At 40.1% G+C, this 25,486-nt stretch overlaps 1 protein-coding gene across 4 annotated transcripts in view; it reads left to right on the top strand.

Annotated features, from left to right (window-relative positions):
* The window catches only part of PANK1 (pantothenate kinase 1), an 83,421-nt gene extending 61,775 nt beyond the window's left edge, over positions 1 to 21,646 (top strand). For all 4 annotated transcript variants that reach the window (XM_053583413.1, XM_053583409.1, XM_053583410.1 and 1 more), the window contains 5 exons: positions 2,684 to 2,937; positions 9,524 to 9,700; positions 10,182 to 10,305; positions 15,233 to 15,358; positions 20,168 to 21,646. In XM_053583413.1, coding sequence (XP_053439388.1) covers positions 2,684 to 2,937; positions 9,524 to 9,700; positions 10,182 to 10,305; positions 15,233 to 15,358; positions 20,168 to 20,227 — 741 coding nt within the window. In that variant the 3' untranslated portion in view covers positions 20,228 to 21,646. The remainder of the gene's footprint in view (positions 1 to 2,683; positions 2,938 to 9,523; positions 9,701 to 10,181; positions 10,306 to 15,232; positions 15,359 to 20,167) is intronic.
* Positions 21,647 to 25,486: the final 3,840 nt, after the last annotated feature.

The raw sequence follows: 25,486 nt of genomic DNA, 5'->3' as shown, positions 1-25,486 counted from the left end.
TTTGTCCTGAATTTAAAATGTCCTGTTTAAAAATCCAAGTAGCAGAGACTCATTGCCTGTATTTGAGAGCCTGTACTTTTTCCTGGATGGCAAAGACTTGAAAGGTCTCTTTAGGTCTCAATAAAAGTGACTAATACCTTTGTTGCCCAGTTTGCGTTGCATGACCTCAGGTTTCATAAATATCTATCCCTGAGTAAAATGTGCAAAGAGATGTTTGTTTGCTACTAGCACTTTATTTGAAAATTATTTTGAGGAGAAAGGTGATAACATTTCCTTTCAAATCAGAGTTGTACGTGCTTAGTTTATTTGCCTGGACAGGTTATTTTTATTTTTTCCCTCCAGCGTAGTTTCAGAACGTCCAGCTGGACAGAGTTTGTTTTTGTAATGTTAGCTCTGGGCTGTGCTGTCAATATTATTGATGAACTTCTGATTAATTTTTAAGCAGGTCAACCTATGTTCTCAGACTGATGAAATTGCTACTTTTTAGTTGGGGGTGATCCCGGACGTAATAACTTTCCATGTTCCATTTAATAAAAGTTTATTAAACAGTTATTACGGGCTCAGCGCCTGTGGCTCAAGCGGCTAAGGCACCAGCCACGTGCACCTGAGCTGTCAGGTTCGAATCCAGCCTGGGCCCGCCAAACAACAATGACGGCTGCAACCAAAAAATAGCCTGGTGTTGTGGCGGGCGCCTGTAGTCCTAGCTACTTGGGAGGCAGAGGCAGGAGACTTGCTTGAGCCCAGGAGTTGGAGGTTGCTGTGAGCTGTGATGCCACAGTACTCTACCCAGGGCAACAGCTTGAGGCTCTGTCTCAAAAAAAAAAAAAAAACAAGTTTGTTTAACTATTCACCTATGAAAGAGCATTTGAGTTCTTTTCAGTTTTTGGCTATTATGAATAAAGCTACTGCTATTAACATTAAAAAAAAACGAAAACCAAAAAAAAACAGTTGTTACAGGAATAACTTTAAGGATGGTGCTAGGGACATCAGTGAACTGGAAAACAAGTCAAAATATGACCAGTGGTGTAAGAGCACTGGAAGGCCACGGAATCAGGAAGGATAGAGGAGATGGCATTTACACTGCTGTGCCCGGCTGTTGGTTTTCAAATCTTCAAGTGGTTTCATATCTTGATTATTGTCCCCTTACGTGCATAATCACATGCATCTCATCCAAAAGTTTCCCTTGGCAAAAAGTGAAATGTTTGGAACCATTTATGGATAGATTTGTGTTATCATCAAGTGTCATTTGGGGTGCTTATTTCTGTGTATCAAGAATACTTCCTCTCCGGCTTGGCGCCTGTAGCACAGTGGTTATGGCGCCGGCCACATACACCAAGTCTGGCAGGTTCCAACCCGGCCTGGGCCAGCTAAACAACAATGACAACTGCAAAAATATATATATATATCTGGGCGTTGTGGCAGGCACCTGTAGTCCCAGCAACTTGGGAGGCTGAGGCAAGATACTCGCTTAAGCCTAAGGGTTTGAGGTTGCTGTGAGCTGTGGTGCCACAGAACGCTACCAAGGGCAACATAGTAAGACTCTGTCTCCAACAAAAAAAGATCTCCTCTCCAAAAAAAAGAATACTTCCACCAACTAACAAAGCACTTTTTCTGGGACGAGTTTGTGAACTTAATTGTTCATTCTCACATATTATCATGTCATCATCACAGCAACACTATACACTTATTATTATTCCCATTTACAGATGAGGAAACTGAGGTTTGAGAAGTGAAGTAAATTGCCTCAAATCCTTTAGTTAAGTAAGCTTTAGAGTTAGAATTCAAAGCTAAGTCTGTTGAACTCCAAAGCCCAAGCCTAGAAAAGGGTATTGGGTTTTTGTGGGCTCAAAAGAAAGTCTCCCTAGTTCCCAGTCTCTCAGAACCTCATGCTCTGTCAACAATGTGTAAGATCCTTGATGCTTTCTGAATATTCTTACTCTGCTCATCCTGCAGGAGAACCCCGGTCTTGTTACATCATATATTAGATTCCTATGGCTGCCATAACAAAATACCACAAACAGGGTGATTAAAACAACAGAAATTTATTCGCTGATAGTTCTTGAGGCCAGAAGTGTGAAATCAAAGCATTGTCTGGGGAGGGAGACATTCTTTCACTGGCTCTTGGGAGATTTCATTCCCTGCCCATCCAGCTTCCCGGAGCTGTTGGCGTTCCTCAGCCTGGGTGCAGCTCTCCAGTCCCTGCCTTCATCTTCCCGTGGCCTTCTCCTCCATGTCATTCTAGTCTTCCCTATGTGTCTGTGTGCCTGGCATTGGTTTCAGGGCCTACTCTGATAATCCAGGCTGCTAATCCAGGATGATCACTTCATTTCAAGATCCTTAACTTCATTACATCTGCAAAGACCCTTTTTCTAAATAAGGACGCATTTATAGGTCCTGAGAACTAGGGCAGGGTGTATCTCTCAGAGGCCATCATTCAACCATTACACACACATGCAGGTAGATGCTTTCCCAGCAACCAGGCAAGCTGGTGTCTTTTAGGGTGCACCAGGGGCAGATTTCCTTTCCAGCAGAGTGGCTGATTATCAGCAAGATTTCACAACTTGTGGTTTCAGTAGTGTTTATAGGCCGTTAATGTGAATGACCCAATCTTAAACCCAGCTAGAGCCACTGGGCTTCTCCTAGGTGGTCATGCTATCTCACAAAGATTTTGTTTTCTTTACAGATTGCTGATCTGCAGCTCCATAAACTGGATGAACTGGACTGTCTGATTCAGGGCCTGCTTTACGTCGACTCTGTTGGCTTCAACGGCAAGCCGGAATGTTACTATTTTGAAAATCCCACAAATCCTGAATTGTGTCAAAAAAAGCCGTACTGCCTTGATAATCCATACCCTATGTTGCTGGTTAACATGGGCTCAGGTGTCAGCATTCTAGCAGTGTACTCCAAGGACAACTATAAAAGAGTTACAGGGACCAGGTAAACATGTTTTCTACTAGGAGAACCTCTTTGTGTTTAAACTTAGGCCTCTTCCTTGATGACCAGTTTATAGTGAAAGGTTATTTTTATTGATTACGTTTTTAAAGGAAATACCATGGCCTTCTCAGTTAACCAAATAGGATTTGTTGAATGACATGTAGTAATAAGAAGGGTGATTTATACAAAGGTTAATAAAACATAGTCTTTGCCGTAATGGAAATTATGGTCAGGTTGAGGGAAGAAGGGTTGTACACATGAGAATGTTGCCAACAAGTAGGTCTATACTAAGTGCCAGATGAATAGCAGGGACAGACAGCGCAGTAGAATTCACATGCTTAGGATGGTCAGAGAGGGCTTCAGAAGAAACTTTCTTATGGAACCTTCCTGATGCCCAGCACAGGATGAATTGTTTGTTTTTTTTTTTGTAGAGACAGAGTCTCACTTTATGGCCCTTGGTAGAGTGCCGTGGCCTCACACAGCTCACAGCAATCTCCAACTCCTGGGCTCAAGCGATTCTCCTGCCTCAGCCTCCTGAGTAGCTGGGACTACAGGTGCCCGCCACAACGCCCGGCTACTTTTTGGTTGCAGTTTGGCCGGGGCCGGGTTTGAACCTGCCACCCCGGTATATGGGGCCGGCACCTTACTGACTGAGCCATAGGCGCCGCCCAGGATGAATTGTTTTAAATAATACATTCCTCCAACCAGCAAACCAAACTTGGTTTACAAAGAATGTTTCCCCATCCCCCTCAGGTAAATGTTCCAGCTGAAAATTACAATAGTCAACACACCTCCCAGGAATTTTGGAATGCTGTGGGCAGGCAAGCAGCCCTGTGGCCTCAGTGGGGCAGAGGGCCTGTTTTTCTGTGCACCTGCCCCAAGGGGGACAAATGGGCCCAGCTTCCCATGAGTGGAGATGTAACATGGGAAAAGGACCAGGGGTCAGTTACCTTTCCAGACTTCCCAGTGTAAACAAAATTAAACAGATTTCCCTTACTTCTAAGAGGAAGATTCAGTATAAAGTACTACTAAGCACACTTGCTCATGTAAGAATGGCCTCATTAGGATCGTCAGGAGTGTCAGAGACATTAACATTTCAGCTGATCTGGTTTTACCTTTGAGAGTGTTCTCTTGAAAAAGGTATAGCTTTTAAGAAACAATACACTTTCTCCCAGAAGGAGTAATTGAATTGGTAAAGCTAGTCCCGAGGTAACATCAAGCTAAACATTTTTCACAATTAGAGATATTTACAGTTTTGTTGATTAGTACTTATCAATTTCATGACTTCCATTATAGGCATACTTTCTCAAACTTGGAGGCCCCCGGGATCTGGGTTATCTTCTTGAATAGCTGCTAAGAAGCTTATTATGGTATTTGGTTTTCATTACACAAGTAATAGTGTCTATAAATTCCCATTGTTGGTAAATGCCCATTAATGACCAGTGTTGTGCAATCATCAACAAATTCTGTCTGATTATCTAATAAACTCTCTGTTCAGTCAGTAGTTTTGGAAGGTGCTGAAGGTACTTAGGAAGCCCTTGCAGGGACTACCACAGGTAGGGGAGGGCAGTGAAACATCAAATTTGTAAGGCCCAGATCCTTATGCAATCAGAGTTGATTTTGTCAAAGATTTTTTTTTTTTATTCAAGTTAGAAAGCATCTGGCATAAACCATTACAGTTAGCAAGGAACATCAGCTTATGGAGCAAACTTTGGCAACCATTGATCAAACCAAAGGATGTAAGCCTTAAGTTTTGATACTCCTGTGAACTGATAGCTATAATTCCAGAGTTTTTGTTAATTGTATTATATGGATTTTCCCATTAAGCATTTTTATTTTTAGGAAGCCACTTTATTACAGGATACCAGTTTGCTTTTAAACATGATTTTAAATGGTTTGTTTCAGTGTCATGTGTAATTTTTTTGCGTCCCAGATTACATACCAACATCTTTTTTCTAGTGATGTAACTCCAATTTTATTATAGAAGTCAGTGGGAAAAATGATACCTCATAGCTGCCATTTTTCGAATGTTTTGTCTGTTAAAAGAGGGACATAAGGAATTTTGAAAGTTTGGTGAAAGTAGCAGTACATCTCATCTTATGTTGGAACCTTATTTTAAGGGCACGAGCACTCAGTTATGGAAGTCTTCTCCTTCTGCGTCCCTCACAGCAATGTTGTTTCTTTGTTTTGTTTTTAAATGATGAAAATATTCAATGGCTTTTTCCAGCAATATTATCTGGTTGTGAGCAAGGAAATCACTTGATTAAAGAATGCTGAGCAGGTTGAGGATGTTAGTAAAGTGACGGGAGACTGTGGCTCTTCTGCAACTGTGCGTTCTCTCCTCTTCCCTGCAGTGTACCCACTGTGCAGATGCATGCTCGCTTTCCCATTCAGCTTCAGCTCTTTATCTGGAGTCACCTGTCATTTTCCAATCATATAAGGCGCTTGCCCTTTTTCACTTCTACCAATACATCAGTTGATGAAGTACCTTCTTTCTGAGTCAGCCAATGTCTTCAGTTGCCTATCTTTGGAGTGGGTTGTTGAATGCCTTGATTAATACAAATACTTAATGTGCAAAGAAAAATCATTAGGAGGTCGAAAGATATCTAGGAGCTAGAAATGGGAGCATAGATGTCTTTTTAAAAAATGCACAGGGAGAAAAACAAAAATCCTGATTGCAGACAAAGCGGGTAGTGTTCCCATGCTAGCATGTAGGGTAGGCTGAAACTGGCAACATACCCTGATATCCCACATTAAATGTAACTAAAGATAAACTTCTTAGAAGGCGGCCACAAGTTCTACTGGGACTGAATTGTCAAGGTAATAATGAGCATGGAGCACTTTGTTTCTCGTGGCATTGCACCTACAGTTTACATAGCTGCTACTGATGGTGCCTAGCTACGTAATTTTCCATGAGAATCCATAATTTCTTTTTTTTTTTTTTGTAGAGACAGAGTCTCACTCTTCCGCCCTCGGGTAGAGTGCCATGGCGTCACATGGCTCACGGCAACCTCTAACTCCTGGGCTTATGCGATTCTCTTGCCTCCGCCTCCCGAGCAGCTGGGACTACAGGCGCCCGCCACAACGCCTGGCTATTTTTTTGTTGCAGTTTGGCCGGGGCTGGGTTTGAACCCGCCACCCTCGGCATATGGGGCCGGCGCCCTACCCGCTGAGCCACAGGTGCCGCCCGAGAATCCATAATTTCAATCATGTGTGTATTTTTGTAAGACTCACAGTTTAAGACTATTACATGCAATTCACTTTGCAACTTAAAGAACTGTGTGCCTACCTACAATCTGGTAACTTCTTTTTTTTTTTGTAGAATCACAGTCTCACTTTACTGCCCTCGGTAGAGTGCCGTGGTGTCACACGGCTCACAGCAACCTCCAGCTCTTGGGCTTATGTGATTCTCTTGCCTCAGCCTCCCGAGCAGCTGGGACTACTGGTGCCTGCCACAGCACCCGGCCATTTTTTGGTTGCAGTTTGGCTGGGGCTGGGGCTGGGTTTGAACCCCCCACCCTCGGTATATAGGGCCGGCGCCCTACTCACTGAGCCACAGGTGCCGCCCAATCTGGTAACTTCTTATTAGACAGTTTTGAAAATAAATATCATATACCCTGCTTTCTTTTCTTTTCTTTTTTTTTTTTTTTTGTAGAGACAGAGTCTCACTTTATGGCCCTCGGTAGAGTGCCATGGCGTCACACAGCTCACAGCAGCCTCCAACTCCTGGGCCTAGGTGATTCTCTTGCCTCAGCCTCCCGAGTAGCTGGGACTACAGGTGCCCACCACAACGCCCAGCTATTTTTTGTTGCAGTTTGGCCGGGCTGGGTTTGAACTCACCACCCTCAGTATATGGGGCCGGCGCCCTACCCACTGAGCCACAGGCGCCACCCTGCCCTAAGTTTTTTTTCTTTTCTTTTCTTTTGTTTTGGTTTTTTTTTTTTTCTTTCTTTTTTCTTTGAGACAGGAGCTCTCTCTGTTGCCGGGCTGGAATGCAGTGGCGTGATTGTAGCTCACTGTAAGCTTGAACTCCAGTGCTCAAAGGATCTCCTGTCTCACCTTTCCAAAGTGTCTTTTTTCAAACTTATATTAATCCCAACTTGATTTTTTTTTCTTAGATTTAAAAGCCAGTGCCTAAACACCAATTGGATTCTTAGCTCTTTGTGGCTTCAGAACAGACTAATAAGAGCAGCTCTCCTATATTTACTCTTCCACATGTTAAAGGAAAATTTATGTTTATAACTTGAGGAAACAGTGCTCCTTTTCCTGTCTGGAGTTGCCTGGTCATGGCTTTATTCTGAATCTACTTTTCTTTCCATTATGTGACTTTAATATTAATATGCAATTGCATTCATTGATATTACTATTTTATTAAATTTATTTTGAGATTGAGGCTCACTCTGTGACCCTGGGTAGAGTCTCATGGCATCATCATAGCTCATGCAAACTCAGTCTCTTTAGCTCAAGTGAACCTCTTGTTGGCTTAGCACCCATAGCTCCGAGTGGTTAGGGTGCCAGCCACAAACACCGAAGTGGGCAGATTCTAACCTGGCCTGGGCCTGCTAAACAACAATGACAACTACAACCAAAAAATAGCTGGGCATTGTGGCAGGTGCCTGTAGTCCCAGCTACTTGGAAGGCTGAGGCATGAGAATCACTTAAGCCCAAGAGTTTTGAGTTTGCTATGAGCTGTGATGCCACGGCATCATACCAAGGGTGACATAGTGAGACTCTGCCTCAAAACAAAACAAAGAAGTGATCCTCTTGCTTCAGCCTCCCAAGTAGCTGGGACTACAAGGTGCCTGCCATGATCCCAGCTAGTTTTTTCAATTTTTTTTACAGTTTTTGGCTGGTGCTGAGTTTGAACCCGCCACCTCCAGCATATGAGGCCAGCGCCCTACTCCTTAGAGCCACAGGCGCCACCCAGTTTTTTCTATTTTTAACAGAGAAAGGGTCTTGCTCTTGCTCAGGCTGGTCTTGAACTCCTGAGCTCAAGTAATCCCCCCCCCACCCCCCACAGAGTACTATGATTATAGGCGTGAGCTACTGCAACCAGCTGCATTCATTGATCTTAATACCTACCCTGTTTCCCCGAAAATAAGACAGTGTCTTATTTTAAGGTGTGTTCCCAAGATGCGCTCGATCTTATTTTCAGGGGATGTTTTATCTTTCCTGTAAGTAGGTCTTATTTTCGGGGAAACAGGGTAGTTGCATTCATTCTTGTCTACTGTTAGTTTATAATTTTGTCTGAAAAGTCTATCTTAGAGAAACTTTCTCCAAAGCAACTAAAAGTTCTTTTTATTTGCAGTTTTTTTGGCCAGGACTGGGTTTGAATCCACCACCTCCGGTGTATGGGGCAAGCGCCCTACTCCTTTGAGCCACAGGCACTGACTCTATCTCAAAAAAAATAAGAAAAAGAAAGAAAAAGTTATTAATATTTTACATATCACCCAATAGTAAAAAAATAGCAAGAAACACCAATAAATGGTTTCAGTGTTTGAGTTATGTTTTAAAGCAACTAAAAGCTTTTTGCTGTTATTACTTCCAATAAGGCAACTAAAATCTTTTAAAACATAACTCAAACACTAAAACCGTTTATTGGCGTTTGTTGCTATTTTTTTACTATTGGGTGATATGTAAAATATTAATAACTTTTTCTTAACTTTTTCTTTTCTTTTTTTTTTTTTTTGAGATAGAGTCTCACTATGTTGCCCTTGGTAGGGTGCTGTGGCATCACAGCTCACAGCAACCTGAAACTCTTGGGCTTAAGTGATTCTCTTGCCTTAGCCTCCCAAGCAGCTGGGACTACAGGCACCTGCCACAACACCTGGCTATTTTTTTGGCTGTCGTTGTTTGGCAGGCCCTGGCTGGGTTCAAACCTGCCAGCTCCAGTGTATGTGGCTGGTGCCCTAGCCGCTGAGCTATAAGCGCCGAGCCAACTTTTTCAAAATCTATTGGAAAAAAGTTCACTATCAGAATAGATCAGCAGTTTTCTTCTAGAATTCTGAGAAAACTAAATGAGACTATTTCTGCTAGAGAAGGAAGATCAGGTGAAAGACATCTTTTGGGCTGGCTACTCCTGGCAGAGTCCTAGGTCACTTTTTTTGATTCGATGGTGTAGCTAAATAGCTATAAACTGTACTTTATGTACACATGCATTGTTTTTCTAAGTATTTGTATTCAACTGCATGTGGATTTTTAACAGCAGTCGTTTCTTGGATGTTCGCTACTTTCAGGCCACTCTCTAAATAGAGGAGATCATGATTTGGCCCCATTTTGTAGGTGGGAAGGCTGAACAAAGCACTTAGGTTAGTGGCTAGTTGAAGGTCTCACAACGGAAATCAGTGAGAGTCTTTCTCTGGTCTTATTCTCAAATTTAGGGGCAAATTTTTCTTGATGTTTATTTTTAATCTCTGGCCTCTTATCCAACCTATCCTAAAGCTCCATTGCACACTAGCACTGTAATTGAAGTGCACTTTCGTTTTTCTTCTGTTTTTGTTAACCTATATTAATAGTCTTGATGTAGCTGGGGACTTGGATGGGCATATCTTAAAGTAAAATTTAAAAATAAACCTTATTATTCCTTCAGTCTTGGAGGTGGAACATTCCTAGGTCTATGTTGCTTGCTGACTGGTTGTGAGACCTTTGAAGAAGCTCTGGAAATGGCAGCTAAAGGCGACAGCACCAATGTTGATAAGCTGGTGAAGGACATTTACGGAGGAGACTATGAACGATTTGGCCTTCAAGGATCTGCTGTAGCATCAAGGTAGAGACCAAGTAGCTAGCAGCAGTAGTGATTAAACACAAGGCAACCTCTGCGCCCTGGCTGTTCACTGAGGGGTTTTTTTGTTTTTAATGTTAACCCACCAGCCTGGAGCTTAGACTTGATCTCCTGCCCTCAATGAAGCACTGAGATGTTTAGCTCTTGGTGCTATTGCTTAAAATAAGGCAACTTTGAAAGAAGGTTCTGGAAAACTGCAACAGTTTCCCCTTTTCCATTCTTTTCCAGATATCTAGAGGCATTAAAAAATTTTCCCCCATTAATAGCCATGCTACTTAGTCCCTGTTAAGAAGAGGGTAGCCAGCCATTCACACTGTAATCCCGTCTGCTTATAAACCATGGTAGCAAACTCAAGTCATTTGAGTTTGAACAGAGTTATTCATAGAGCTTTCCACAGTATCTTGGTTGAAGCATGGACTCTGCCTGAGAATGATTTTGAACGCTCTTGCTGATATTTCCAACATAGCTTTGGCAACATGATGAGTAAAGAAAAGCGAGATTCCATCAGCAAGGAAGACCTTGCCCGGGCCACATTGGTCACCATCACCAACAACATTGGCTCCATTGCTCGGATGTGTGCATTGAATGAGGTAAGGCTTTGCTCAACCCAGGGAAAGCCATGTGTCATTCATACACATCTTTGGCAGCGCAGTGTCCATCAACTCTTATAAAACTATGTATCTTTACTGTAGTCACACCTAGTAGGGCAGGAGGGGTGTGTATTGAAGGAGAAGGAGTATGTGTTTTGTTTTTAAGAAGGCACTAGATAACAACTGATAAAACCTCCAACTGTAGAAACATGGTAAAATCACAACCCATGTCATAGCTTCTCTAGCCATCATTATTGCCATGTGGCCACTGCAATGTGAGGAAAAGCTCTGAGCATCCTTGCAAATGATGCAGGTAAAATGCTCAACGTGCACTATTCGATATTCTCTCTGCTTTCAGCTTCTTTACAGTGTTGCCTTGTGGCATGGAGTTCAAGCAGCATTGTACAGGGCTATCAAAGCACAGAGAGCTTGCTACAGTTGAGGCCAGCCAGAGCCCCAGGCCCAGGAAGGGGTTGTAGCTGGTGACAGACAAAGCTTTGTTAGTATGTTTTCAAACATTGCAAAATTTCTTTGGAACATATGGAACCCTTTTCTGAAATACGAGATGTGTGAAGTACAACTCTCTTCTCACTGAGGTAAGTTAGAAAGACAAGAAAGAGAAAGTGGGATGTGGAACAGGTAATAAAAGGGTGCTAAGAACCATAGTAGATTCAAAATGGAGTTTTTTGTTTCCTTGTTTTGTTTTTGTTTTTGTTTTTGTTTTGCAGAAACAGAGTCTCTCTTTATCACCCTTGGTAGAGTGCCTTGGTGTCACACAGTTCGCAGTAACCTCCAACTCCTGGGCCTAGGCAATTCTCTTGCCTCAGCCTCCCGAGTAGCTGGGACTACAGGCGCCCACCACAACGCCCGGCTATTTTTTTGTTGAAATTTGGCCAGGAGCCGGGTTTGAACCCACCACCCTCGATATATGGGGCCAGTAGCCTACCCACTGAGTCACAGGCACCGCCCCGTAATGGAGTTTTTAAAAGGATACTTTTTAGTAGAAATATACATACAGAAGAGGGTTCAAATCGTAATTGTAGGGCTTGGTTCACACACACGTACAGCCATCACTCAGGTCGAGAAATACAACATTGCAGGTACTCAGACTCCCCTCCCCCAACCCTCCGTAGTTGCGTAGTGGAGTGTTAGAATGTAAGGTAGTGCTTATGATAAGCGGGTGTTAGCCCTGCCTTTGAGCTCTGAGGTGACAAAAGAGGTACCCTCCTTTCACAATATTGAATAGAGTATGTTACTAGCCTGTAAATTAGGAACATAACTCTTTGGAAGTCCCTAATTTAGATAGAGTTTCCGTGAGAGGCTGATATTCATATAAAAGAGTTCCAGAGATGTGCCGTTTCAAAGCTCACTTTGGTCCAGGACTTACCATAACAGAGAGTTTATTTTTTAAGTTAACTTTTAAAGGGAGTTTTCCCAAGATACAACTAAGCCATAAGTCTAATACTTGGGCAGTTGGCTATACTCATGAGCTCTCAAAGGTCAGTAAGATGGTAACATCCCTTCCCCTATAGAGCAATAAATGCCCTGTCTCCTTACTTTCCACAGAGCTGGCTTACACTTCTGCCTAGATTGAGCCAGCAGGTCTTTTCTCAGGTTATCAGAATTCTTTTGAGAATTCTTTGAGGGAGAGCAACTGACTTATTTTTCACTCTTCTTCCTCTCTCCTTCCATTCCTTCCTTCCTTTCTTTCTGTCATTGTTCCCCTCTCCTCCTCTCCTCTTCCCTTTTCTTAGTCTTACTTTGTCACCCAGGCTGGAATACAGTGGCATGATCACAGTTCACTGTAACCTTGAACTCCTACCTCCTGCCTCCGCCTTCAGAGTAATAGCTAGGATTATAGGTGTGCACCACTGCACCTATATTTTTTAATATTTTTGTGGAGATGGGGTATCACCATGTTGTTCAGATTGATCTTGAACTCTTGGCCTCAAGGGATCCTCCTGTCTCATCATCTCAAACTAGGATTACAAGCATGAGCCACTGCACCTAGCCCCTGATTTCACTTTCAATGCCATTTATTGTTGGCATGTAGTGGAAATGTCTGTTTGAAAATGTAGCCTTGTTATGTACTGGTTTGAGCAACTATTTTAGATGTTTCTGTGGAGCCTAGAATGAGTGAAGGGAATCACCTGTCATCCTGGGGCCAAGACTCCATCAGAGGGCGTCTCTTGAGTGCAGCCTCCCAGTGGGCACACCAGTAACTGACACGTGGTGTGTTCCCATGAGAGCAGTCACCAGGTCCTTTAGTACTTGCTTTGCTCTCCGGAGTCACTGATTTGAGAATCTTTGATTTTAGGCCCCGCCGTACCTGTTTCCTTTTTTTAATGGCCGTATAGCATCTTAACATATAGACATGCTGTTATTGATTTGATCAATTGCCTAATGATATTTAGGTTTTTCTAGTATTTTGCTATTATTAAAAAATCTACATGGCCCAGGTGCGGTGGCTCACACCTGTAATCCTAGCACTTCGGGAGGCTAAAGTGGGAGGATTGCTTGAGGCCAGGAGTTTGAGGTGGCAGTGAGCTATGATGACACTACTAAACCCTAGGCAGGGCAAGAGATTGATTTCTTGTTTAAAAAAAGAAATCCTGTGTATTTATATATAGTATCTACACACATGTATATACACACACACTATAGGATAAATTCCTATATAGCAAATAGCTGAGTCAAAGGATATGTAATCATTGTTTTAACAGATATTGTAAAATTCCCTCCATAAGAGTACAAGTTTCTCTACAGAAGGTTATCAAACTTTTTGGTCTTTTTCAACCTAATAGGTAAAAAATTATGCTTTATTTTGGGATTAGTTTGCATTTTTATTATTATAAGTGAACAGTCTATAATTTCTGTATTGGGCTATTGGCCTTTCCTTTCTTACTGCTTTGTAGGAACTCTATTTTTTTGTTTGTTTGTTTGTTTTTGAGACAGAGCCTCAAGCTGTCACCCTGGGTAGAGTGCTATGCCATCACAGCTCACAGCAACCTCCAACTCCTGGGCTCAAGTGATTCTCCTGCCTCTGCCTCCCAAGTAGCTGGGACGACAGGCGCCCGCCACAACGCCTGGCTATTTTTTGATTGCAGCCGTCATTGTTGTTTGGCGGGCCCAGGCTGGATTCGAACCCGCCAGTTCAGGTGTATGTGGCAGGCGCCGAGCCTAGGAACTCTATTAATTAGATAACAAATCCATTTCATATGATATGGAATGAAAATATTTTCTGTTTATTTCTTACCATTTGGATTTGTTTGTGGTCATATTTTCTCCCTGAATAAATGTTTGATGTTTTTAAAGTAACTATATTCATCTATCTAAAATGGACTCTGAAGTATTTTGCCTTTTCTACTTCAATATGAGGTTTTATTTTATTTTTTTAAATTCTCCTATGTTTTCCTCTAGTCTCTCTTTAAAAAAAAAAAAAAAATTACGTCTTTGACTCACCTGGAATTTATTTGCAACATGGAATGTTCATCAGCTTTTAATGCCACTTCCACTCCTTTTGGCTTTCTACCAGGGTAATGCAGGACTGGGTTGTATATCCATTGTTTCGGGGGAAAGGCTGAAATGCCTAGATATAATTAAATTTCTCTTTAATCTGAGTTTTATACTTTGAGTGTTCCTTGCCACCTCTTAGTCCAGGTGATTTGTGACTACAGTTCTTTGTTCTGTGAACTTTCTGAAACCAACCCTACCCCTCTACCTATGGGAAATTTGCAGAGTGGGGTTTTTTTTTTTTTTTTTTTTTTTTAATGAGACAGAGTCTCACTATGTCACCCTTGGTGGAGTGCTGTGGCATCACAGCTCACAGCAACCTCAAACTCTTGGGCTGAAGCGATTCTTTTGCCTCAGCCTCCCAAGTAGCTGGGACTACAGGCATCCGCCACAATGCCTGGCTGTTTTTTGGTTGTAGTTGTCTCTGTTGTTTAGCAGGCCGGGGCCAGGCTTGAATCCGCCAGCTTTGGTGTATATGGCCGGCGCCTTACTCACTGAGCTACAGGTGCCCAGCTGAGGCTTATGTGTTTTTGAACAGGCATTGAAAACCTGAGACAGTTACAAGGTGATGTTCCCAGACCTTGATTACTCTTGATAAGACTAAGCAGAAAATAATACCAGCTTCAAAGGCTCTCTTGCCTTTGATAAGAGTGACCATAGCAACTGGCTGTGTGAGTGTGTGGTGGGCAGCCTCTGCAAGTAGACAAGCTAAGCTCTGTTTTAAGCTCAAAGACATATCTGGGGGAGTGAGAAGTGCAGTGAGTGACCTGGAGCTGGGAACTTATGGCGTTTGAAACATGTCTGCATGGACAGGACGGGAAAGGAATGCTCATAAGCGTGTGTTTAGAATTTTGGTTACTATATTTTAAGCCATATGACAACCAAACAAGATACTCCACCATGTATGCTGAGGGCAGAAACTCAGCATTATTTCTTTTTTCTAATTCCAGTGTCTGACCCAGAGCAGAATGAGCAAACTTATTAGACGAATAAGCCAGGCCATTGCCATTTTATTCATGAGTTGATTATAATAGTATTTTGTACTTGGAAGTTTTAGGAGATTGAGGAAATGCATAGAAATATAGCCAAACTTGAACTCCAATTATAATTTTATATATGTGTGTTGGGAGCTGACGTTCATGTCAGGCCAAAGGCAGTCTCACATAACACCTGTTAATGAGCCCAATACCAGTTTCTGCTTTGCCCAACTAAAATCTCACTCTACTGTTCTTGTGGAATGTCCTGTGTGGTTTGTTGAACTTCATTTTGGAATTCTGAAATAGTTCCATCAAGAAAATAAAATAAAATTTACTCTGCAGAGTTCTGTATAGAGACATCCAGAAGAACATTGGGTCTTTGCTGAGTGCTATTTTTCTGCCATGGTTCAATTGTTTTTCTTTAACATTTTTTTCAGAATATAGATAGAGTTGTGTTTGTTGGGAATTTTCTCAGAATCAATATGGTCTCCATGAAGCTCCTAGCATATGCCATGGATTTTTGGTCCAAAGGACAGCTAAAAGCTCTGTTTTTGGAACATGAGGTAAGTTGAGCTTACATGGACTTAACTGTCCTCTGTGTTAAGTGCTTTTTGGGTTGTCTAAAGAAGCTATGAGCGGGTCTTAGCTTTAGAATCAGTCAAGTAGAAAGGTTGCCATTTAAACTTTGCATTTACACAAAAGATAAGAAAGAACTATGTGTAAAATGGAAGCCCTCTTATCTAACAATGAGGACAGGTAGTTGGTTAATCAAAAAAAAAAAAATCACTGGGAATATAATTTAGTACAGATATTATGGAAAACTGGATAGCAATTTCTCAAAACACTAAAATAGAATTATAATATGATCCAACAATCCTTTACTTCTGGGTATTTACCCCAAAGATTTGAAATCCATGTGCAAAAGGGATTTTTGCATGTCCATGTTCACTGCAGCACTATTCACCGTAACCAAGTTATGAAATCAACCTCAGTTGAATAGATAAAGAAAATGCAGTATATACATAATGGAAAACTATTCACCCTTTAAAATGAAAGAAATTCTGTCATTCGTAATAACATCACTGGAATTAAAAGCCGTACTAAGTAAAATAAGCCAGACACAGAAAGACAAATACCACATATTTCCACTTACAGGTGGAATCTAAAACAATCATAGAAACAGAGTAGAATGGTGGTTATAGAGGCTGAGGTGTGGGGGAAATAGGAAGGTGACAGTCAAAAGGTACAATATCTATTGGATAGGAATAGATATTGAGATCTATTGCATCTGTGGCAAATATAGTTAATAATAGCATATTACACGTTTAGAAATTAAGAGTAAATTTCAAATGTTCTCACCACAAAATGATAATTATTTGAGTGAGGGATATGTTAATTAGCTTGATTGAATTATTTCACATTGTATTTATAAATCATAACCTCATTTTGTATCCCACAAACACATAATTATAATTTTTAAAAAATTTTAAAGTCAGTTAAAGCCAGACGTGGTGGCTCACAGCTATAATCCTAGCACTCTGGAAGGCTGAAGCAGGAGGATTGCCTGAGCTCAGGAATTCAAGACCAGCCTGAACAAGAGCAAGACCCAACCTCTAAAAATAGCTGGGTGTTCTGATGGGGACCTGTACTCCCAGCTACTTGGGAGGTTGAGGCAAGAGGATCGCTTGAGCCCAAGTGTTTGAGGTTGCTGTGAGCTATGACGGTAATGGCACTCTACTGAGGGTAGCAAAGTAAGACTCTGTCTCAGGAAAAAAATAAAAACAACTGAATAAAAGTCAGTTAAAATGGGTAATCATTAAAAAGTATCTTCCAGCAGGGCGTGGTGGCTCACGCCTGTAGTCCCAGCCCTGTGGGAGGCCGAGGTGGGTGGATTGCCTGAGCTCAGATGTTGGAGACAACAGTATGAACAGCAGTGAGCCAGAGTAAGACCCCATCTCTACTAACATCAAGAACATCGCCGGAGGAAGAAGAAAATGAACAACAAAAAAGAGTACTTCAAATGAAGAAGAATGAACAAGGAAGTTGAAATTAAAAAAAAAAAAAAGTATCTTCCTACTTTAACTATTTTAATTTAAAATGTAAAAATTTGCATTTACTGACCAAACTTTTGATGAAAGATCAAGGCCTGTTTTTGAATATTGTTTCTGTTGTTTGAGGTGTATAGTTATCTCTCATAGTGTACAATATTATGCACATTCTTTGATTTCTGGTTTTCTTCCTTAAAATGGATCAAGAAATTAAAGATACTCACAAAGCAATTTGGTTGCAATTCTTTCAGATTTTTCTACCTTTAGTGTTGTGGCATCTACCTAAGTAGAGAGTAATTTTGTAACTATGTTTTTCAATATTTTTCAAGAATTTACCTGCATTTTCAAAGAAATGAAAATTTTACTTTTTTTTTTGCAGTTTTTGGCCGGTGCTGGGTTTGAACCCACCATTTCAGGCATATAGGGCCTGCGCCTCATTCCTTTGAGCCACAGGTGCCGCCCAAAATTTTGCACTTTTTATTAGTTCAGGTGGTACATAATTGTTAGATCAGTATTTTAGCAAGAGGATACACACAGCTGATTCTTGGCAAGTAAACAACTCAACTGATGAGAAGTGCTTGAGCTACTAAATTTAGCCTAACTTGTTTGAAGAGGAAATGAAGAGATGTTGGTAAATCCAGAGTCCTTTATATGGAGTTTCTACACACAATAAATAAACCAAGGTGTCTAAGAGTGAGTGGGGATGCTTCCTGTCTTCTCCCCACTTCTTCTGTCACCCCCTGTAAAGTCAATGCTATAGAGAGCTACCGTTTATCACAGGAGACACCTACTCTTGTGTAGAAAAGACATTGAGAAAACTAACATTGTAAATTTCTAGTGTAATTAAGAACTACTATTATTTTTCTCATCCCCAAACTGAAATTTTTAAAAAGTGACTTTTGCATTTAGAAGTAATTTACCACTCATTTTGCTTATATTTTGTTTTAGTAAACCATATAAAACAATAAGAACCTAAATACCAAATAGTTAAGGCCCAATACTAAAGAAAGCCTTTTTTTTTTTTTTTGAGACAGAGCCTCAAGCTATGGCCCTGGGTAGAGTGCTGTGGTGTCACAGCTCACAGCAACCTCCGACTCCTGGGCTTAAGCGATTCTCTTGCCTCAGCCTCCCAAGTAGCTGGGACTACAGGTGCCCGCCACAATGCCCAATTATTTTTTGGTTGTAGTTGTCATTGTTTGGCAAGCCCAGGCCAGATTCGAAACCTCCAGCTCTGGTGTGTGTGGCTTCAGCTACAGGTGCCACCCAAGAAAGCCTTTTATTTAAAAAAGAAAAAAAGCAGGCTTAAGGCATGCAGTGATTTGTTTCTTTTTGGTGGGGAGCAATAAGGTTTCAGAACTTCCGTTCCCTCTCTCCTAAGCCAGAGAGCTCCCTTTTAACCTTCTGATTTATGGAATTTCCATATAAAGTTTTATTTGAAAAGGAAAAAAGCATCTCAGCTTTTAAAAAAATTATTAAAAAGAAAACTACTGTTCTATTCCAGATAGAGTTGCCATATTTAGCAATAAAAAGTGCAGGATACCCATTTATTTTATCTAGCATTTATCTGTGTTTTATCTGGCAATCCTAATTCTAAATCCTCTTGGGTTAATGCAGAGAACAAAGCCTGGAAACTTTCAGGGCTAAAATCTGCAAGTTCATACAGGTTGTTAGTTGGTAATACGGAGAATACAATCCAACATTTAGGTGAAAGTCACATCTACAGGTAGAAATGTGGTCACTGTATCACTCTCTACAATCCTTAGCCTCTGTAGACGATGGCTTTCATTTGTTACTATCTACCATAATTCACTCTCCAAGGCCAGAGAAACTGTAGCATTTTTATAATGCCTTGAATGTGTCCCTCAGACGTTTCTCTACATCCTTCAGTTCACCCTGGCTTAGACAGGCCTTACCAGAGAATCCTATGGAGAGAACTTTTGGGAAGAATTGGTATAGTGGCTTTCTGGTCACCTAACCTGGCCTTAGGAGTCTGCATTCATTGACTTTCTCGTTCATTTAACTAATGTTATTGAACAACTCCTAGGAGAAGTTGTCTAGCCAGCCAATAAAAGAACACGCCTTTTATTGACTCTGAGATCTTAGAAAATGACTCTACCCTCCCTCTCTGTTTTAGTGTAAACAGGGTGATAGTAATATTTGTCTCATAGAGTTATTGTGATGTGTAAATGAGTAAACTTACGTAAAGTGCTTAGAAAATTTTCTACCCCATTAGTGAAACCTCAGTGTATGTGAGCTGGCAGCAACAGCAGCAAAGGTCTTTTCATGTCCTGAAACGTAACATCCATTTCTGTAGTAAGTTAACTGTTGATTCAAGTAAATGCCAGAAGAGTGGACTCTTCTGTCTTCTGGAAACAGATTGCTATAGAGTGAATATTTGTGCACCCCCATCCAAATTTATATGTTGAAATCTTAAACCCCCAAGGTGATGCTGTTAGGGCTTTTGGGGAATGATTGGGTCATGAGAGCCGAGTCTTCATGAATGTGATTAGCATCCTTATAAAGAAACCCAAAGAGCTCCTTTGCCCTTTCCACCATTATGGAGGTTATGGTGAGAAGAAGGCCATCTGTGAGGAATGGGCCCTCAAAGACACTTTGATCTTGGACTTCCTAGCCTCTAGAGCTGAGAAAGAAATTTCTATTGTTTAATAGCCTCCAGCCTATGGTTCTTTGTTAGAAGTAGCAGCCCAGACTACAACAGGAGTTCTCTAAAAGTTTTTGTTTTTCATCCCCTTCATTTTCACACAAACATAGGTTTTTAATTTACAGGTGGGCAAAGTGAAACTCAGGCTGATTTAAGTATCTTTTCAAGAGCTACGGAGGGAAGCTTAGGGTTCCCCCCACCCCCACCCCCTGGATGTACTGCTTTGAAGTTGGATTTGGTGTAGAGCCCTGCAAATGGTGTGACACTGCAAGGGTAATTTACTTTATTACCTTCCATTTCTCATCTGTAAAGTAATAATGTAAATTTTGCCATGGCAAAATTAAAATGAAATAGTTATATACTAATAATAGCCAGCGTTTATTTACCACACACCATGTGGCAGACATCGTTCTAAGTGCTTTACATATGTTAACTAATTTAATATATATAAACAAGTAGGTGTCCAATACATTATATAGTTGTTGTTACTATCATCATCATCATTATTATTTTTCTGCAGTGTTTCTTGGCACAGAGTTCAGGTTCTAAATTTCTCTTTATCTACAACATTGAGGGGCAGCATTCCTAGAATTATGAAAAACAATACATATTTGGCTAAGGTTCAGAGATAATTGTATAAAAGTTTTCCATTGTTTTTGTAGGGTTATTTTGGAGCTGTTGGGGCACTGTTGGAACTGTTCAAAATGACTGATGACCAATAGAGATGAGCAGTCGTGGGAACAGCCTCCCGAGGGGACAGAGAACTGAAAACTGCTGCTGAGAAGATGAAAGGCCCTGTGGGATGGAAGCCAAGCCACTGTGGCAGAAGCACCTGCTGGAATTGTAAATAACTTAAAATCCTTCTAGCTGATCTTTTACTTAGGTTTTGAGCTAATGATTCAAAATGGGGAATATAAGAATTTTTTCTGTATACTGTATTTTTAAAAAAAAAATTTGTGCAGCGTGGCCAAATCTACCAATTTTATGCATTAACTTTGAAAAGTTGTATAATGTTTAAGAAGGACCTGATATATAAGCGCTGTTCACTTTTCTTCTGGGGTTTACTGATCAGTGTGGTAATTTTAACTTCATTTAGTAATTACTCTAGGAGATTTTACCTTTACTTATATTTTTCATGACGTTTCATGATTTGCTATTGGTTTCAAATGAAACTACAAATCGGGCTTGTTTTACTGTGAACACTTTTGTTTGTTTGTTTGTTTGTTTACCCTTCTTTGTCTTGTTTTCCTGTTTGGATGTCTTAAGAAAAAAGAAAATCCTTCCCCCTGTTTCTGTCCTCTAATGGTCTGCCTCCCCATCCCATAACATTTCTGTGATGTAATTGTTTATATCAGTCAAGGTGCTGACTGGCCCAATACAAAGTTAAGCACAAGATCTGAAGTGCTGGAAAATGCCTATGAAGGGAAGACTTTGAAAGTGTTAATGGATTTAATGAGTCTGGCAAAAGTTGTAAATTATATGCAATTTTGTCTTATCCCTTATAAATAGAGTGATTCTTTGGGCTTATTTTATGCTAGGTTATGTTAAATTAAAATAGTCTATAATAAAGTATCCTCATTCATGCCCAGCATATCAATGGCAGCAAATCCTTGTGCAAGAAGTTTGAAACTAACTGGGAAAAGTCTCCCAGTAGATGCGTTATTCGTATCAGGAGATTTAGGGTAAGTCATGGCTTGAGGTGTCAGGTAATAATTAATATCTATTTGTTTTGTATATATATATGTACCTAGAAACTTTATAACAAGACATCTTAAATAATGTTTAAGTTTTTCATTTTTAATATTTTAAACTGAAAACTGTACTTCAATCCCAGTTTCTAAAATTTAAAAAATAATTTATGATACTAATCTATATATTTTCTCCTTTTGAAAGACTCTATTAAAACTGTTGGTTAACTTTCAAATGAAGGTCATGTACCAATATTAGAACGCATGAGGTCTAATGATCTTGTGTTTGTTGAAAGGGATTTTTGAAGGACAGTATAATTACTCCACGATGGATCTTTCCTTCTCTGCCTTCTGAGCACCATCTTTAATATCTATATCTTCAAGTCTTGAAGAAGTTGATGCTAATTGAAGAATTCACTTGTCTGGTTCAAATAAAGCCTGTTTCTGTTGTGATGTTTTCAGTGTATATGTTATTTTCATTTCTTAATGCTGATGTTTATATTATCTGCTTTGTACCATGAAACAACTATGTGTGGTGTTTTTGCTACTCTACATTTCAAAACTTGAAGCTTTCCCATGCATGTGGTGAGGTCTAAAACCCTGTATCTTCAGTTGAAGCTGTAGCCCTAACGCAGGGATTTTTTTATATAACTTGATTATTTTTATACAACTGACTTCCTTAATGCCAACTACTGCTGCTATATTTGGTAATTCCTAAGGAGTTTTGAAATTTGGTCATCACAAATGTATTTTATCAATTTCTATCAGGCTTCAAAAAATCCAAGCAACTAAGGTGTTCTTGAAAAAGAGCAAGTTAAAAATCTATGTATTATTTATAATTAGTGCCTTTTGATGGTCTGTTCTACCATTTCCGTTCCTATCTAGATGGGAACAACAGATCTGGGTTCTACAGAGGAAATCAGGGCAAGTTAGTGTGACTGTATATTTTTTTAATTATCTGAAATCACTTTTCTCTTACTCCAGATATTTAAAACATCAGTTTAACTGAGGAAATACGTTATTTTCTTGTATGTACATATAAATATCAGTTAACCAACCTGTTTTTTACAAACAGAAACTTACAGCCCAAGGATTTTCATATTCACTTGAATTAGAGATGCTTTCTTAGACTCACCATCACAAAGAAACTTGCCATGACTAACAACTTCTTATCTTGTGCGATATGAAGTCAGTATGACATGAAGTCAGTACGATGATCTGGTGGTGCAGAGAGCATGGCTTTGTGCTGTGAGACAGCTTTACTTTGGAGCCAGCTTAGTCAATTACTAGCTATCTGGGCAAGATACCAAACCTCTCCCTCAATTAGTTTCTTCACCCATAAAATAGGGCAAATAATGGTTTTATATCCATATTAAAGAATGTAGTACAAGGATTGACACCAAGTAAAAGCTTCATTAATATTACGTGTTATTTAAAAAATACATGTTTTAAATGAATGCGTTAAATCAGTAGTTCTTAATCTTCTGGATTGTGGGGAACCCATTTTAGCATGGAGATATTTCACCAATCTCCATATGCTAATCTGTATTCATTGCTCCTTATTCTCAACTCCCAAATCCCAAACTCTTAAAAAATCTATTGTGATAACTCACTTGGCAACAAAAGCTGACTTAAGCATTATTTATCACATGTAAGTAGGATTTATCACATTGGTTGCAAAGTTATTAATATCTTTAATAACAGGGTACTGGCCCTGCTAGGGGTGTTAAATGATAAATTATTCTGAACTTTGAAACATGTTTAGTTCCGAGAGCAGTGGATAAAGGGAATATGGAAACACAGTTGTATTCTTTGACTTATGCAGTGCACATGGATTCCCTTTGTTGGAAACTGTTATTATAGGTCATATCTACTTGATGTCTTCAGTCATACAAGGTAAATGAACAAGTTACTCTGTGCCAGCAAGGGGCTGGAGGTTGAGAAATATAGGACACAACTCCTGCTATCTAGCAGAGGAAGACAGCATAGTCTCAAGCTGTTTGTGCACCCCAAGTGCCATTCATCTGTTCATTCATTGGAATTCACAACAGTAAACAAAATGAAGGTTCACCATCACAGAGTTTATATTCTAGAAGGGAAGACAAATACATTATTAATTTTACAAATACAATATTAGATCAGTACTACAGAAGAAAAAAAAAGCAAGCAAGGGTAAGGGGCTAGAAAAGGGGGTAGTTCTGTTTAGAAAAATGAGAAGGGGAGGAATTTCTCTGGTTACATGGTCAGCCTTTCCCAGGAGGTGACCTTTGAGTTGAGTGAACTTGAGAACGCACTGTGTGAATACCTGGGCAGACAATTTTCACTCCTAGCAAATGAGAGTGGAGGTTTTGAGGAACTGCAAGGAGGCCAGTATTGAGAGTAAAGAATTGGAAGAGTGATGAGAAATGCAGTTTTAGGATTAGCCATGACCCAGGCCCTATAGGAAGTGCAAATATTGGTAAGAGGCCGCACTTGGAAGAGGGTTTGTCATTTCTTCTCAGGAAAGTACTAGAAAAGATTTTGTGGAGTTTAAGGAATGAGTAGTGACAAATAAGTGGACCAGGAAGGAGGGCTTCCCAAGCAGGCCGAGCTAGGTGAGCAGAAGCCCTGAGGGAAGCAACAGCCTCTCTTCTAGGGAACCAGAAGCTCTTCATACAGCCTGGTTGTGAGAGAAAAACCAGATACTGTGGTTTGGAAGATTTAATCAGTGCACATTGTTTACTGGCTTTTCATTCTAAGTCTGTTTAATCTTCACCGCACGTTTATAACTGGGAGGCACTGGGTAACATTCGGGATCCTTTCAGTTGTGAACAAGACTTCAGGGTCCCTGCTTTCACTGGGCTTACATTCCTATGAAGGATGTAGACTTGAAGCATATAAACCAATCAATGAACAAGAAAATATCAGGGAGTGATAAGTTCTTTTTAGCAAAGAAAGGGTGATACGGTCAAGAGGAAGGAGAAGCACTTCCTTAGATGGTCATGGGATGTAAGTATGAGTTTCAAGAAATGACAGGGTCAGCTTGCTTTCCTTCTTGCCACCTCCTCAGTGAAAATCAAAGGTCCTAGTAGATTAACAACCACAGGCCCACACAAGAGAAAAACACAATTAAATTTAAGAAGCGGGGAGTGGGGAGAGAGTTCAGTAAGTTCCCACCTATCAGGTACAATGTAGGGGCAGATGGCACACCTCCTGGATGAAGGACTCAACTACAGTTCAGACTTTGCCTTACAAATGCAACTATCCTAATAGTATGTACCCTCATGTTAACTGGAAATTAAAAAAAAAGAAAAGAAAATGAAATAACTTTTGGGAAACAATTTCATAGCTACTTCGTTTTCTCTTTCACTTGGAATATTTCATTTGGTTCTCATATGTATTTAAAACCAAATATCACAAAAAATAATATATTAATTTAGTAAAATACGTTTTGTTTATGCTCATTTCAGGAAACAATCTTATTTAAAGTGTTTACTAAAGTTCATTGTTAATGCCTTTGTCGTGACCATTGGCTTTTTTGTTTTCTTTTAAACCCAGCCACAAGCACCTATTCTAATGAGCTCAATTATTTCATCTTCTAAAAGGTGTCTACTGATTATACCACAGTATGGTACATTTATATGAGAAAACTTCAAAAGACTAGTTTACTAAGACTCATCATTTGCAATACAAAAATAAAAAGAAAATTTGTATTGAAAATCTTTGCCTCTTTGTTTTACTTGCTCTGTTAGGTAAACACTAAACATTCCAGACAAATCAATTGAGGTGATTTTAATTAACATTTTCACCAAACAGTCCTCAATCAGTCCACAAGGAGAGTTAATCCTTTTTTTTTAAATTTAAGCATTTTTTAAAAATTTCAACATTTTGCATGCATAAAATTTAAAAAATCAATTAGTTGTACAAGACAACTATGAAAACAGCAGTACCCAAATTTCCTTTTTCTTGTTTTATCTCATTATTTTGAGTATAGTGGCATCCCAGAAAAAGGGAGGTAATTGAGAAAAAAATTTTTGAATACTTGCATAGCTAAAAATTTCTAAAAATGGGCGGCGCCTGTGCCTCAGTGAGTAGGGTACTGGCCCTATACTGAGGATGGTGGGTGCAAACCCGGCCGCAGCCAAACTGCAACAAAAAAATAGCTGGGCATTGTGGCAGGTGCCTGTAGGGAGGCTGAGGCAAGAGACTAGCCTAAGCCCAAGAGGTGGAGATTGCTGTGAGCTGTGACAGCACATCACTCTACCAAGGATGACAAAGTGAGACTTTGTCTCTAAAAAAAAAAAAGAAAAAAAT

The sequence above is a fragment of the Nycticebus coucang genome, chromosome 3 (genome assembly GCF_027406575.1).
Source record: "Nycticebus coucang isolate mNycCou1 chromosome 3, mNycCou1.pri, whole genome shotgun sequence".
Lineage (NCBI taxonomy): Eukaryota > Metazoa > Chordata > Mammalia > Primates > Lorisidae > Nycticebus > Nycticebus coucang.
This window is presented reverse-complemented; position numbering and strand designations above follow the sequence as displayed.